The following is a 15602-nucleotide window of genomic DNA, read 5'->3' on the forward strand; positions in this document are numbered from 1 at the left end:
TTGCCCCCATTTTTTTATTCTCAAAAATCTTAAAGGAACACGCTGACTTATTGGGAATTTAGCTTATTCACCGTAACCCCCAGAGTTAGACAAGTCGATACATACCCTTCTCATCTCTGTGCGTGCTGTAACGCTGCCCGGTTCCAGCATTAGCTTAGCCTAGCACAGATCCTGCAGGTAACTGGTTCCAACTAGCCTACTGCTCCCAATTGTGACAAAAGTGACAAAATAACGCCAACATGTTCCTATTTACATGTTGTGATTTGTAGAGTCATAGCGTGTACAAAAAAACAACGTAACATGAGACACAGCCATCTTCTAACAGTAAACAAACCGGGAACTATATTCTCAGACAGACTTGCTGCGAGCATATCACTCCGCCCAAGTACTATATTCTTCCGCCTGAGAATATAGTTCCCGGTTTGTTTACAGTTAGAAGACGGCTGTGTCTCATGTTACGTTGTTTTTTGTACACGCTGTGACTCTATAAATCACAACATGTAAATAGGAACATGTTGGCGTTATTTTGTCACTTATTCGGAGCAGTAGGATTACTGGAACCATTCACCTGCATGTTCTGTGCTGGCCTGATGTCGCTGGAGCCGTCAGACAGCATTACAGCACGCACAGAGAATGAGAAGGGTATGTATCAACTTGTCTAACTCTGGGGGTTACGGTGAATAAGCTAAATTCCCAATAAGTCGGCGTGTTCCTTTAAGGGGGTTAGGGTTAAGGTTCCTCTCTTGCGCTCTCTCTCTTGCTTTCTCTCTGTCTCTCTCTCTCTCTCTCTCTCTCAACCTGACTGCATTTTGCCGACTTGAGTGGGCAAATGCTCATAGCCGATGGCATCTGGCTCATTGGAGAGGTTTTAGGGTTAACCTTAAGCCTAACCCTCATCACGGATGAACCCTAACCTAACCCCAGATACTGACTGGTTTTCTGACCCCCCACCCCAATACAGTAAAACTGCACATTTTAGAGCGACCTTTTATTGTGTCCAGCCTAAGGCACACCTGTGCAATAATCATGCTGTCTAATCAGCATCTTGATATGCCACCCCTGTGAGGTGGATGGAGAAGTGCTCACTAACACAGATTTAGACAGATTTGTGAACAGTGTTGGAGAGAAATAGGCCTTTTGTGTACATAGAAAAAGTCTTAGATCTTTGAGTTCAGCTCATGAAAAATGGGGGCAAAAACAAAAGTGTTGGCGTTTATAATTTTGTTCAGTGTAAATAAAGTTGTTGCATTAAAGCACAGAGGTATTTAGAGGTAAGTAAAAGAGCCTCGAGCTTGTATTTCTGATATATATCATGGCAAGCAATAACCACAACACTTATAGTGACATGCTAATATAATAATTTATTGTAGAATGAAATAATCATCATTTCTTATATGTTCTGTGTCCATTTTCCCTGTCTGCGACACTGCCCTAAAAGAGAACAAGAGCATACACCTGTGAGAATACATTCAAACTATCAGAACCATCATGTGATAAGAGGATGATCACATATGCATCCACAGAGAGAGGGAAGAAAAAAAAAAAAAAAAAACTATTACGCAGAATTGGAAGTGAGCCCAACTTACAAGAAATCCTTTGGCTCTGTACATCTTGACGAAGGGTAATTCCTCTGCACAAGCCAAAACACTGCAGGGTGTGTCCACGTGTGGAAATTCATCAACTAGCTGTTGAAGGCAGAAAACATCACAATGAATAGGAGCAGAAGGAAAGGAGGGCTAACAAATGCTGACGAGATGTGTAAGAAACCATGAGAATGATAAATACTTACATTGGCCAGTGTGTCTGAAAGGCTGTCCAGATCCCTCTTCCCTCCCGGGCTCAGTCCATATGACCAGTGCTGACAGCAGCCCTGCGGCCATTCTGCCGCCACAAGCAGCAGCCACACTGCCAAGGTTCTTGTAGCCATTCTGAGGAAGAAACATTGCACATATAGGTATATCGCGTATTTTTATTTTATTTTTTTTACATTTTAGTTTAACCCCAAACAATGTTATAGCTCTTAGCCTAAATTAAAGTGCTCATATTATGCTTTTTGGCTTTTCCCCTTTCCTTCATTGTATATCTTTTTTTGTGCACGTTATAGGTTTAAAAAAAGCCCAAAGTCCACCCCAAAGGGACTTAACATCTCCAACAGAAAACACTGTTCACAAACTGCTCCAAACAGCTCTATTGTAGTCCAGCCTTTACTTCAGAGACAAACGTGCGTCACCTTGTAACACACGTCATAATCACAGACAGTAAATAAATGGACCAACAGATCCCGTTGCTCTGGACGGAGACCAGTGAAGGATATTAGAAGCACTTTTCCGGTGAGCGCTGAGCGTTACTGAGCAGCCTCCAACTGAGAGAGACGACGTAGATGTGACGTGAGCAACATGTCTGAAAGTTGGAAGTCTTCTGGTAGCTGTGCCAAGAGAAATCTCAATCATTCCCAATCTTGCAGAGATGGAGAGGGTAGGTATATGTAAGGAGATAACATGGGCACAGGCTAATTATTGCCAACTAAAATGCTAGTTAACATTAGTAATTAAACTTAAACATCTCATGTAAGTCAAAACTGCCTGTGAGCTTCTCCTGTACTATACGGTAATTCCTCTACTATGCGACAGTAATTCGCTTGGTTATGACACAATCGTTAGCTTATTTTTTTTAAAAACGTCTGCTACGGAGCCATAATGTGAGGTACAAGGTAATGGAGCCTTTTATACATTGTCGTGTTTCTTTAGAAATAAACAATGGGTTGGGCACCCGGATAGCTCAGTTGGTAGAGCGGGCACCCATATATAGAAGTTTACTTGTCGTCGCAGCGGCCCCGGGTTCGACTCCGACTTGTGGCCCTTTGCTGCATTTCATTCCCCCCTCTCTCCCCTTACATGTCTTCAGCTGTCCTGTCAATAAACGCCTACAAATACCCCCCCAAAAAAATGCTTCAGATGTAAAGTTATTCGCTGTCAAAATGAATGGCAGTCAATGGAATGCTAACGGCGGTTGAGTGCTTGTTAGCATCAAAATGGTGCCATAGGAGCTACGCGTTGCGGAGAGAGGCTTACCCCCTTAGTTATAATGCTCACCTAGCTGCTAGCATGGCACTCCCTCATACTCTGCTTCTGACTGGCTAGTAGTCCTTACCTAGGTACTGAGCATGTGCGACTCCCAACAAAGATGGAACAGAAGTGAGATGCCTCACTCTGTAGCTAAAACAGAGAGCTCAACACACAGGGGGAAAAGAGGAGCTGCAGCAGTGTGCAGTACAACACAAATATGGTGTTTTTTGAAAATTAAACCATGTAAACCTATTCTGATATAACCTCTAAATGCAATTATGAACCTGAAAATGAGCATAATATGAGCACTACTTCTCAGATTTTACAATTATTAACCCATTCAGAATTTCCTACCTTGTGTGTAGAAGTCGGGCAGGTTCCTGTGATTTGTTCTCGTCTGCTGTCCCTTTTGTTAATCCTGCTGCACACTGTTTTCAAAGGTTTATATAAGCTTATGCTCCTGCCTACCCTTCCTTTTAGCCCGACACTCGACTACAGGGGGTCACAAAGTGGGATTAAAAAACACTTATTGGCCTCTAGAGCTGTTTACAAGATTACACTGTGTGATTTTTGCCCCTTTCGCAAAATACACAAGTTACACAGGACAACCATTTTCAGCCATTTCCTGTCTGTCACTTTTTATGACGTATTTTGAATGCACAAAACGCTCGTTAATTCATAGCTGAGCCACAATAAATGATAAAAAAAACAAACAAAGACAAATATTTTTTTTCTTTTTCTTCTTCATAGCAATTTATTTTTCTAACAGTCATTCATGGAAATATATTTCCACGGTTGAGTGCAATAATCATAGATAGGGAGACCTACACCACTCCCTGTCGCCAAGACAAAGCCACCACTGCCCCATATTGCATTCGGCGAGATGTATTAAAATAAATAACCATAGCTCTTCCATTGATTGATTGATGAACACATGATTGCCTTCATCATTCATTCTCACAGGCTGGGTACCTACTATTGAACCGAGTGGAATAGTATTGCATCAGAGCAGCTTTGAGCTACAGCTAGAGAAACTTTACCAGTCAAAGACTAGTAGCCTACAGGCCTTCACACATGCAAACGCTGTTCTGCGGACAACAGAAGGGAGATCCGTGACAAAACAACTGACAACACCTGCCTACTCGAATAATTAGGGCTGGGCACTATATCCAAAATAGATCGATATATGAGGCTAGATATAGTCTTAAATTTTGGATATCGTAATATGACACAAGTGTTGTCTTTTCCTGGTTTTAAAGGCTGCATTACAGTGAAGGGATGTCATTTTCTGAACTTATCAGACTGTTGTAACTATTCTATTATTTGCCTTTACCCACTTAGTCATTATATCCACATTACTGATGATTATTTATCACAAATCTCATTGTGTAAATATTTTGTGAAAGCACCAATAGTCTACCATACAACATCGATATCGACGTATTTGGTCAAAAATATCGTGATATCTGATTATCTCCAGCTCCAGCTCTAATAATAATGCTATATATATATAATAATAATGTTTTTTTGGAAGTATTGGAAACATTGGATTTGATTTACATTAGATTACAAGCACCAAAAACATTTTTTTTTGGTGAAAAAGTATAACATGGTACAAGTTAACATATACTTGTGCAAATAAGTTTCAAAGCATGATTAAGTGATATACATCGATACATGGAGCATGTTTCCAGGCGAACCCACTTTGACAACATTAACACGTGAAAATGGCTTTCTGTTAAAGCACACCGGGTTTGCTCCGAATGGGAAACTGAAGAATAATGAATGTCATACATAAACATTGCAATAAGCAGTGCCACAGTCAAATTCATGCAATTGTGGATCACTCGCACACCGGATTTAAAAAAAGAGGTAGATTCACGGAGCGCGAAAAAAAAAAAAAAAAGAAGAACACAATATTTAAAAGTAAGAAAGGAGAAACCTCACAGCTGTAAATGACGTATTGCATACCCAAGCTGTGTTTAAAACTAGCCTGTCGCATAGTTTGACTGTGCACGAACAGCACTTTCAGCCTTTTAGACTGTGCTATCATTATGGCTTTGGCTTGCATTGCTTCCTTTATAATATGTTGAATCCAGCAAAATGAAGTTACATACTTCAAGAGGAATATATAAACGACACAGTTATTGGTAAGGGACACCTACTTCTGCTACAGCAGCATCCAGTGCAGCTCAGTGCTCTGAACTTGACTGCACACAGGTAATAATTAGATTTTGACTCCCATTAACATGTCAAGTAAAACAAAGTGAATATAAATTATGTAGAACGTTATACGAGTATAGTCAATGGATTGCATCCAGACACATCTACATACACCAGGAACATTATTCTTGTTTTGGTGATATATGCAGCTGAACATTTAAAAACACCCTACGGTCCAAACATACATAGACAACCCTGAATAAATTCTAGTGCAAGATATTTAAAGCTAACACAATATAGATGGAATGCCAGGGATGTGCATACAACTGCCTGTACTGCTAGACAGGCAGAGAGAGATTGAAAGTAGGGCGATATACTGGAGGGGAAAGAGCCATAAAGAAGCCAGCTGTGGCCCCACACTGGAGACTGATGTGTGTGTCCAGTTATCTGACACTCTGTGACATGTGCAGAGGGGTCAGCATCTCTTCAAAAATGGCTCCCTTGACATTGGAGCCTCTCAGGTTGGCTTCTTGTAGATCGCAGCCGGACAGGTCACAGTTCTGCAAAAGTGCGGCAGAGACAAAACAAGGAGGGTTAAATGTGTCGGGTGAAAAACCTGCAATGTAACTGGAGAGAGAGAGAGAGAGAGACAAAAAAAAAGTGATGCATTAGAAATGTTTTACAGGAGCAGGTTGGAAAACATGCACACATTTGGTGACGATTGTTGTCATTATCAATAAATCTCTCTGTAATGGTTTTGATGAATCATTATAGGATACAATACGAATGAACTTCCTGAAGATAGTGAACAATGTCCTAAAGCGTCAATTGACATATTTAGATTGCTTGTTTTGTCCAACCAACAGTCCTAGACCCAAACATAATCACTTCATGTCAGTCATGAGAGAGTAAGAAAACTAATAACTTTTTGGTAGCCTAGAAATCTAGACGCACCCTAGCGGCAGCAAATTTAATTTCCCGGGGGGGGGGGGGTCTAGGCACTCTCCATTGGCTTGTTAGCTGGAAAAACCAAACTCTAGTCAGGCCAATCACATCGTGTATAGAGTCGGTGGGCGGGCTTATGGCTGCAGCTGCTGGGAACAGTGGTCTTCTGGAAGACTTGGAGTCAAGCTTTTCTTTGAGAAAAGAACAAAGAACGGCACTGAAGTCATTCTTAAAAAAGGAAGATGTCTTCGGAGTTTTGCCGACCGGATACAGCAAAAGTTTAATCTATCAACTAGCGTTGCTCTGGTTGGTTGTAGCGCTATCGTATTGCGTGCAGAGGGAAAAAGACAACCGTTTATCCCGCCCCTCGGATTGAGCCCTGCCAATGGTGAGTTCCCAGACCCAACATCTTGATGTTGGGTCTGGCTTGTCAGGCTAACTTTTTGGCACTTTTGATCATCAAAATTGTTGTGGATTACTTTTTTGTTTATCACTAATCATGTTAGCTCTTGCGCTACATGGCTTAGCCCTGTTTCTTTTAGTTTGCTTCCAAAGGCTTGTGTAAAACCCTCAACATGTATGGTCAAAAGGTCAAGTTATCCTGCAGGAAAAAGAATCAGTGACATGATTTGATATATAAATTGATTATCACATGCACACATCAGGTTCTAGTCCTCTACTTTGAACACAAGGCAAAATCCACCCCAAAACATCCTAATCTCATAGTCTGGCAAAAACAAATTGAAATCTCCAGTTAGGAACACTTTGAATTACTTGCAAAAACATAAACAACCTAAGGCAGATGAACCATTCAATTTCAATAAAAAAAAAAAAAAAAAAGATTGAATTCACTGTAGTAACTGCTTTTTGTATTAACTGCTTTTTTTTTTTTCATTTACAGGAACGTTTGTCTGTTTCATCCTTGTTGGCCCTGACAGTTGCTGGAAATAAGATTGCCAGCTGAGTCAACAGCTGAGTGTTTTCGGCGATAAGCCCATGTGATGGCTCACCTCGAGATCCGTCCCTGCTAAAGTGGCTCCCCGCAGGTTACAGTTCTTCAGCTTAGCATTTTTCAGAGTGGCCACACGCAGGTTGATGCCGGTCATTTGGCTTCCTTCCATGTCAACTCCTTTCAAGTTAGCACCTGATTTATAAAAAAAAAAAAAAAAAACATTTGGTTAAAACATGACTGTGTGAACCGTGTGAACCGGCAACCCCCCAACCGGCACCGTCAGACACCGCTTACCAAAAGAGCCTGGGACTTTTCCTCACCAGCCAAGGTTTCTCCCTAAAAGAGTTTTTCCTCGCCACTGTCGCACTAAATGCTTGCTCTTGTGGGAATTACTAGATGGATTACCTTCCAGGTTGGCCTTCAGTCCAGATGGATCTTCAAAATTGCATCCTCTGAGAGAAGCTCCCTCTGCATTGGAACAGAGCATCTTCACTCCTTGTAAGTTGGCACCCTTCAAAAGACAACAAAGATCAAAACGCATTCATAATCTTCTTGTACGTTCATATTGGGCTACACTCCACAAGAAATGTATGTAGAGTAACCTTGTAGAGTCTGCTTATTTTTCTCGAGGTGAATTTGAGGCTACATCTAAGCTACGTTTTCATTTTTAAGCGGCGTTTTGAGACACAAATGATCTCTGTCCACACAGGGTTTCTGCAGGTTTCACCAAGTCACATTTTAAGACTTTTTAAGACCATTTTTAGACCATTGTGAATTCAATTTAAGAACTATATGAAGACATAAAAAAAAACTAAGCAACAATTCCCCGATTTCCTCATTAGCATTACAGGACTGGTGTCTAGAATGGCTGAAATATAAGTTGCATGTTAGTCTCATTTGTAGTCGTAAAACAGCAAATTATATTTGGACTAGCGACAGAAAGAACTACAATAAAAGAAAAACAATAAAAAAACAAACATTCCAAAGCGCTGCAGGAACATCATTTCATTATAATGAGCATTAGAGGTAGAGTTACATCAGTGTAGGAAAATTAAGACCTGTTCAAAATTATTTAAGAACTAGAGCACAATAAAATTTAGATTTAGAAATTTTAAATTTTAAATTTTTCTTATAGACCCGACGGGAAACAATATTTGTTAACCCTTGTGTTGTCTCTTCACATCGACCATGCAACTTTTTGTTTTTCTGGGTCAAAAAATTTTGACACAGGGAATTTTTCCGGTGGAAATCCGGAGTAAGACTCACTGACGTGCATCGTCGTTTCCAAAGGTCTCCGTTTGCGCCCGTCCGGACTACAACGCAACCCCGGGGGTTTTCAAACCACAACAGGGAGCAGCAGTGTTTCCAAATGTTAGCACGGAAACGCCGGAGTAGTGTGGATGCGAGGCATGAACGTAGCAAAAGATATAAAACATGGTTAAGAACAGAAGGGCCCTTCTTCCACACAACTGGGGGGACAGCAGGTGTGAAGTGGTCAAAAAAAAAAAAAATAATATCCTTTGTTTACCTGCAGGAAAGCCAACAATCACAAAAATGACACAGTTGAGTATGTGCACATGGATTATTTAGTGCTGACAAGAAAAGGGTTTTTAGACTTACATCCAGGTTGGCTCCAGAAAGGTCAGCCCGCTCCAGATTGGAACAGCACAGGTTGGCGTGGGTCAGATTGCAGCGGCTGAGGTTAGCCATTTTGAAATTGATGTAGCGCAAATCAAGTCGGGACAGATCGGCGCCACTAAAATTAAGACCCTAAAAACAGTGAGAGTAACGGTGTGAAATATGAACTTGACATGGTGAAATGGTGAAATGGTGGCGTGAACGAAAACATTTTCATTCAGCCGTACCTGACAGCGGAGCTCTGACTTGGTGGGCGTTGCCAGGAGGAAACGAACAAACTCTTTGCGGGAAATGGGAGAGTGGTCCTCCGGTGGCTGTGTGTTCTGTTTGGAAAGGAAGTGGTGAGTCACAATCAGTGGTGGAATCAAACTAAGGCTGTGTCTCAAACCGCCTACTTGCACACTTAAGTATATAGTGTTGATAACGCAAAAAGTCAGTGCACTGAAAGTACCCGGATGACCCCCTAAAAACGGTCAAAAAGTTCAGTGTGAAACGATGGACCCTACTCGCACTAAACGGGCGCCATCCTGACTACAAAGCGGAAGGGGAGGGACCAGGGACGTTGACCGGCAGCTGATTGGACGAACGCGTCATGTGGGTCCGGCTGCTCCCGAATTTCAAAACCGACCATAATGGCGGCTCGTTCGGAATACGATCTCGTATTTTACGAAAATAGTTCACTGAAACATGTTTCTGAAAACATTTTAAGCGAGAAATAGGTTGGTCAAGGCCACACCCCCACCCTCCACCTTGCTGGAAAGTCGCGTTCACATGTGTTGCATTCGTCATTTCCGCTAAGTGTTTTAACACAAGTGTTCCTTTTGGGACAATACTAACCATCAAAAGTGGGCACCACGGCATTACTTAGCAGTGTACTGATGGAAGTATGCGGAATGAGACACAGGCTAAGTACATTTACTCAAGTACTGTTACTGTTTGTAAGTTACTTTACTTTACAAACACATGTAATTTATAAAATACAATGTTTTATTATAAGTCAAAGTACCCAACAATATACAAGTGCAGCTGAATTGATTAGCCGATTAAACACTTAGTTGGGTGAAAGAACTCTTTGGATCGTTTCCAGTTTCTGAAACGTGAGGAGTTTTTCTGCATGAGTACTTTTACTTTGAATACTTTAAGTACATTTTCCTGATGATACATACTTTTAAGTAACATTTTCAATGCAGAACTTTTACTTGACACAGAGTATTTTTACAGTGTGGTATTAGTAGGTATTGTAGTTCTTGAGAACTGTAAGTCGTATAACTTATGTTGTCAGTTCATTTAAGCCTGGTCTCGCAAATTTAAATTAACTGGTGATTTTCGTTGTTTGTGTTCTTCACCTGCTAGCTAAATTACACGTGGCTGTTGATTTGATATAATAGTGATCGCTCACGTTTGTATTTTAGGTGCATTATTTACATGCTGAAGTAGTTACACTGCATTAAGATAATGTAATTAATAGTGGGTTTATTGTTATTTGCTACAGAATGCTTAGCCTATATGTCAAGATCAAAGTTGGCCTATATAGTAACTCCAAAAATACAGTTCAATCACAACTGAAGGAAAACTGGGAACGTAGTTATAGGAACAGTCCACTTCTAAACAGTTCTACTAACTGCTCTCCCCAAAACCGGTTTTGCCATTTGCATTCGCAATGGCCAAGTGGCCATCGGAACTGGTAGGAGGGGTAAGGGAATGACGCAAGCACTGCAACGGTCTTCCTAGCGTCGTCACTCGACTTGAATGTGTGAGTTTTGTCTTATGAGTTAGCATACGTGAGCGAATTGCAACAGACAGTGAAGAATATGTACTGTGAATATTAATCTAAATACTTCTTCCACCACTGGTCACAATGCATTCTAAGGAATGGTCACTTTTCCTGAATTAAACCATTTACATTCCACACTCCATATTACCTTGATTGCTGCTTCCAGCTGTTCAGCGAGCTGCTCAATTCCAAAAAAGCGAGCCTCCTCGAGGACACCTGGAAAACATTTCAAACAAAACAAAAATATTATTTAATAACACCCCCTCAGAGTGATTCGGCTGAACTCCATCATTTAGGGTTCGTCTGAAAGCTCACCTCGTATATTTATGCCTTCATTGATAATGAGCTGACCGTGTCTCAGGTAGTTGAGAATAGGCTCAAAGTATTCCGGGCTGCGGTCGATTAGGTAAGCCCCGTGCCTGTCCTGCTTGTTCCCCCACACATCTGGCAGCAAACACAGAGGTTGACAAAGCACATTGGAAAAAGATGCCTCACACGAAACAAAAACGAAATGATTATTACTGATTGGCTAGTCGCCTCTGTAGCCGTAACTTACCTTTCTCTCGAAACATGTGAGCAAGCATACTCTCTGGCTCCTTGCTGACCAGGGTGCTCCTGAACACAAAAACAGACACATTTAGCAAAAAAAAGACAAAGAGTGGAAATGTAACTAGGGCTGCACGATATGAGGAAAATATGCGATATTCGATAACGTTATTGAATATCACAATAACAATATTACTTCACGTGTACTAAGTTCTGCATTTACGCTGCTTTCCGTATTCTGCAACAACAAATTGCTTGTTGAATTTAAATCAAATCAAAGGAAATCCTTTCCAACATTCTTTTATTAAACAAACTGAACATTTAATTGAATACAAAAGGCTTGTCAGGCTAACTATAAAGTGCAGTTTTCTACTGATATTTTCTTTCAGCTATGGGAGTGTCATACGCGGTATGTCGCAGCTAGGCATGTAACGATACACGTATTCGCATTGTAACGTTTGGTACGAGGCTTTCAATTAGGTACTCATTACAAACCGAATGGTTCATTGAACTAATCCTATTTCATTTTGAAAAAAAAGAGCTTAAATATAATGTTCTCAGTGCCGCTGCACTCAACAAGGCAGCCCAAACGACGTAACAGGCAACGTGCTGTCTGCCCCTCCCACTCCCAAAGAAAAACACTCTACTCCAGGCAGGCATGCTACGCTGAACTAGCTGGTTGCAATATGGCTAGTAACGTTAATGCAACTTGTAGAGGCTAAGCCAAACTTTAAGCCCCTGAGGTGCTGTTCCACAGGTAGAGTAACTGATGCCCTTTTTACCTTTTTATCAATGAAAGTCCAAGTCATATTTGCAGTTAAAACCTTTGGTTCCATTTATTTCCATGAGATCTTAGTTGGGTTTCCAGACAAATCACTGCTTGTATGTGTAGTGTTGTGGTGTTGTGTGCATGTGGTCAAAAACTGTATGTGCTTCAGGGTTGCACCTGAGGAACCAAAGATTGGTTCCTATTACGAGATGTTCCAATACCAATACCAGTATCGGTATCGGCTCCAATACTGCCTAAAATGCTGGTATCGGTATCGGGAAGTACTGGAGTTTATGCACCGATCCGATACCACGTAATAAAGCCCTAAAGAAAATCTACGTTAAAGTAGTTTATTTCGTTTTCCGTTATAAATGACTGTGGCATTCATTGTTTGTTCATGTTTCACAAAGAGTTTAACCTGAGCCAGACCGCACGCTCAAGTCGGCGTCGCTTCGGTGTGTTCCGAGGCACTTTTAGGACCTCTGGGAGCCGACTGATCAGTCCGACTGCCTTTTCCGGCCGAGGGTCGGCCGTCGGGTTGGTGTGCCAGGGGCTTTACACAACTATTACCAGACCAGAATTAGAAGATCCTCCTATAACCAACAGGTCTGGCGTTTGGAGCCACTTTTGTTTCCCTGTAAGTGATGAGGGGGCGATGGCAAGAGAGTGGTGGATAAAAACAACAATGGTATGTCGCATCTGCTACACAAGAATAGGCTACACCAGTGGGAATACTACAAACATGTCAACTCATTTACCTCAGTGTCAATAACTGGAACTAGATGAAAACAAGAAGCAACACACAAACTTTTAAGCATTTAAGTAGCAATTTCCAACTGATTCAAACAGGGCTAAAAGACATCACTGCGGCGATTGGTACATTTGTAGCTGCGGATATAAGACCCTACTATGTAGTGGAAAACGCAGGTTTTACGAACATGGTTAAAGTAATTGAGCCCTGTTACACTATTCCTTCATGGGCCCATTTCAGCCAGACCGTAATTCCTGCTTTGTATAATAAAAAAAAAAAAAAAAAGCCCAAATAGAGAACCGATTGTCCGAAGCATCAGCTGTTGCTCTGACAGCAGACGGCTGGACGTCAAGGGCTACACAAAACTACGTGACGGTAACGTGTATATTTCTTTTATAAGACGCGTTTTTTGTTTTATATGCTGCTAAGAAGACACCCCAGAAGATGGGTTGAGTATAGCGCTGTCATTGTTCAAAGTAAAATAGATCATACGTTATGGTGTTAGTTTTAATAAATAAATACATCAAGTAAATTTCTCTGGCATTTCTTTCTTTTTGCTGCATCGAAAACGTACCACACCGTGACACCACTGTCTCGTATCGAACCAAACCGTGAATTTTGTGAACCCTTACAACCCTAGTCGCATCCTTTCGCAATGTGTTTACTGTGCCAGTTGATACCGCGATGACGATAAAAAAATATATGTATATATTGTGCAGAGCTAAATGTAACTGTAACAGAGGAAAACTAAACTAAATATACAGTGTGGTATAGCAATCACAGGTCTTTCATAATATGTGTAGGAGCCACATACTGTATGTTGTTTATGGTCTCATTTAGATTATTTATTATTATTATTATTATTATTATTATATTGTGTACTTATATTGTAGGTGGTGGGCGTTTTCATCGCGGTTTGAGCTGAAGTGATAACATATTTGTTTGCCTCACCTGTTGGGTTTTTTGGGCTTTGAGAGAGAGAGAGGGGGTGAGCCTGCGAGCGAACACTTTCTGTTGACCGCCACACTAACGCACTTATTTCTACTCACAAGGTAATTTTCCATTTGGTAACTGCAGTGCTAGTTGTATTTTACGTGTGGAAGAAGAGGAATAAATCACTGCAATACAATCTGGAGCGCGTCACAGTGTGTCTATGCATCTCTCCGTGTTTAGTCCCTCGCAGAAGCACTTTGTTGGACTGCTTACAGCCGCAACAATGTGTTTATTACTAGTAAAAACAGCATTAAGATAGGGCTGCTCCCTCTTAGTCGATTAGTTGACTAATTGGTCGTTTTGGTCTTAGTCAACTTAGGTTTCTTTAGTCGATTAGTCATGTTTTATGCTTTTTTCATGCTGAATGACTTAGTTTCAAGAAACATTAGAGCACATCTCTGTTAAACACAAGAATTAAAGTGGTGCTTTTGCATGACTCTTTGCGGAGAAACTCAGATTTACAGATCTGTCGATTAAATCAACTAATCGATAGTTGATACAATTGAATGAGTGTTAGTCGACTTCAATCGAGCACAGCCCTACATTAAGAACACTGATACCTGGTGGTGGTGAAGGGACGACCACCTATATTAAGGGTCAGCCAATCAGTGTGTGCTCCATGCTGACTGGATGCAACCTTGGCTTCATTTTGAGGGTCTGTGATATAAAAAAAGAAGAAGAAGACGTGTGAAGAAGAGTGTCTGTGTTAATCGTCACACAAGTTGACAGCGATGAGCCTTCTGCCTGCAGCAGTCATGTCAGACAGCACTCACCAATGAATGGTTCTCCTTCTGACACATACAACACGTCGTCATCTCTGTTAGAAACACAGACAAGTCACAGATTAAGTTGGCATGCTCATAATGCGCTCAGATACATAAAATTATTATAATCTTGCATGTGCGCTTACCTTATAAGGGCGATGTCATCTATGAGACCACCCTTTCCATTGTATAAAGAAGCAGCTTTGATTCCTAATTTATTGCTTGCTACGGATAGTAAGTCAGACAAGGTCCCGTATACTGCTACAACCTAAAAAGAAGTGTTTAAAAATCAGTAAAGTATTAGGGATTAAAGTCTAAATGGGTCACTCCTGCCTAATACAAGATTAATGAGTCGCAGTTTTAGGTTGTGCCAACAGTTACATAATTGCTATCGTAAGTTTGGAAAGAATATAATAAAAACTTTGACTTCATATGTTGCTGATATGTAGTAGGTACAGTGTAAGATTAGCATACATTACTTAAACTATAATAAAACATAGTAACATTACAGTGGAAAAAGCCAGTCATTCTGCGGCCCACGTCCTTAACTAAACAGTCGTACAGTTATTACTAACCTTGCCATTTTTAGATGTCCCGTTAACAAAGAGGGTAACTCTTCTCATTCTTTAGTCGCTTTGGTTATAAGTGCTTTATTACAATTTTCACAAAAATGTGGCGTTTGCCAGCTAACACTTGCTTGCAGATTCAAGCTGGCTAGCTAGCTGCATCAGACAACAACACGAGACAAAAGATGCCTTCAGGAGCTATCGGAAACCCTGGTAGAAACAATATTACCCCATGCTTCTTCTTCTTCTTTTGGGTTTTACGACAGTTGGCTTACCCCATGCTTAGGTAACGTTATGGCTTAAAAGTTTTGTATCTCGCCCTCTAGGCCGCATTTGCTATTACAGTCTCAAGTGTTATATATTATCAGCGTATCACATATTGTCCAAATGGCAATATAGAGCATTAAAGGGAACGGAAAAGATGAGTCATATAATCCATTAATAACAAAAGTGATGAGTAGGTTTTTGGTGATATATTAATAAATCAAATGATCCGTTGCACCAATGTAACAGTTCGCTTTTCATAATCATAATGCCGCCACAGCAAAAAAAGTTTTTTCCCATAGACCGTAAAAGTAAAAGTTTTCCCCCAAAAAACTGGGACAACAACACACCAAATCAGAGAGCACTTGAAGGGGTCCTTCTGACTGCAGCTCTGCAATTGGTCGGAGCGTTC

The 15602-nt window shown here is 40.9% G+C and overlaps 2 protein-coding genes across 2 annotated transcripts; both read right to left on the reverse strand.

The window, feature by feature from the left end:
- Nucleotides 1–1383: 1383 nt before the first annotated feature.
- Nucleotides 1384–1933, reverse strand: LOC114555865 (progonadoliberin-1). The gene is made up of 3 exons (XM_028578606.1): nucleotides 1790–1933; nucleotides 1587–1685; nucleotides 1384–1431 (listed from the first exon to the last, which is right to left on the reverse strand). Exons 1-3 carry the CDS (start codon nucleotides 1925–1927, stop codon nucleotides 1384–1386), a joined length of 285 nt encoding a protein of 94 aa, XP_028434407.1. The 5' UTR covers nucleotides 1928–1933.
- A 2473-nt stretch (nucleotides 1934–4406) lies between these two features.
- kctd9a (potassium channel tetramerization domain containing 9a) lies at nucleotides 4407–15125 on the reverse strand. Its single transcript, XM_028577856.1, has 12 exons — nucleotides 14936–15125; nucleotides 14507–14628; nucleotides 14370–14413; nucleotides 14157–14253; nucleotides 11094–11152; nucleotides 10853–10981; nucleotides 10686–10753; nucleotides 8991–9086; nucleotides 8746–8895; nucleotides 7531–7636; nucleotides 7184–7317; nucleotides 4407–5788 (listed from the first exon to the last, which is right to left on the reverse strand). The coding sequence occupies exons 1-12, from the start codon at nucleotides 14981–14983 to the stop codon at nucleotides 5672–5674; spliced, it is 1170 nt and encodes a 389-aa protein (XP_028433657.1). The 5' UTR covers nucleotides 14984–15125; the 3' UTR covers nucleotides 4407–5671.
- Nucleotides 15126–15602: the final 477 nt, after the last annotated feature.

This window comes from Perca flavescens, chromosome 5 (genome assembly GCF_004354835.1).
Source record: "Perca flavescens isolate YP-PL-M2 chromosome 5, PFLA_1.0, whole genome shotgun sequence".
Lineage (NCBI taxonomy): Eukaryota > Metazoa > Chordata > Actinopteri > Perciformes > Percidae > Perca > Perca flavescens.

Coding starts and splice junctions, on each gene's coding strand:
- LOC114555865 (XM_028578606.1), bottom strand. CDS start 1,927: ATGGCTACAAGAACCTTGGCAGTGTGGCTGCTGCTTGTGGCGGCAGAA. Junction 1,686..1,789: donor TTTCAGACACACTGGCCAAT/GTAAGTATTTAT, acceptor TGCCTTCAACAG/CTAGTTGATGAATTTCCACA. Junction 1,432..1,586: donor ACAGAGCCAAAGGATTTCTT/GTAAGTTGGGCT, acceptor GTTCTCTTTTAG/GGCAGTGTCGCAGACAGGGA.
- kctd9a (XM_028577856.1), bottom strand. CDS start 14,983: ATGAGAAGAGTTACCCTCTTTGTTAACGGGACATCTAAAAATGGCAAG. Junction 11,153..14,156: donor CGTCCCTTCACCACCACCAG/GTATCAGTGTTC, acceptor TTTTGTGTTCAG/GAGCACCCTGGTCAGCAAGG. Junction 10,754..10,852: donor TGAAGGCATAAATATACGAG/GTGAGCTTTCAG, acceptor AATGTTTTCCAG/GTGTCCTCGAGGAGGCTCGC.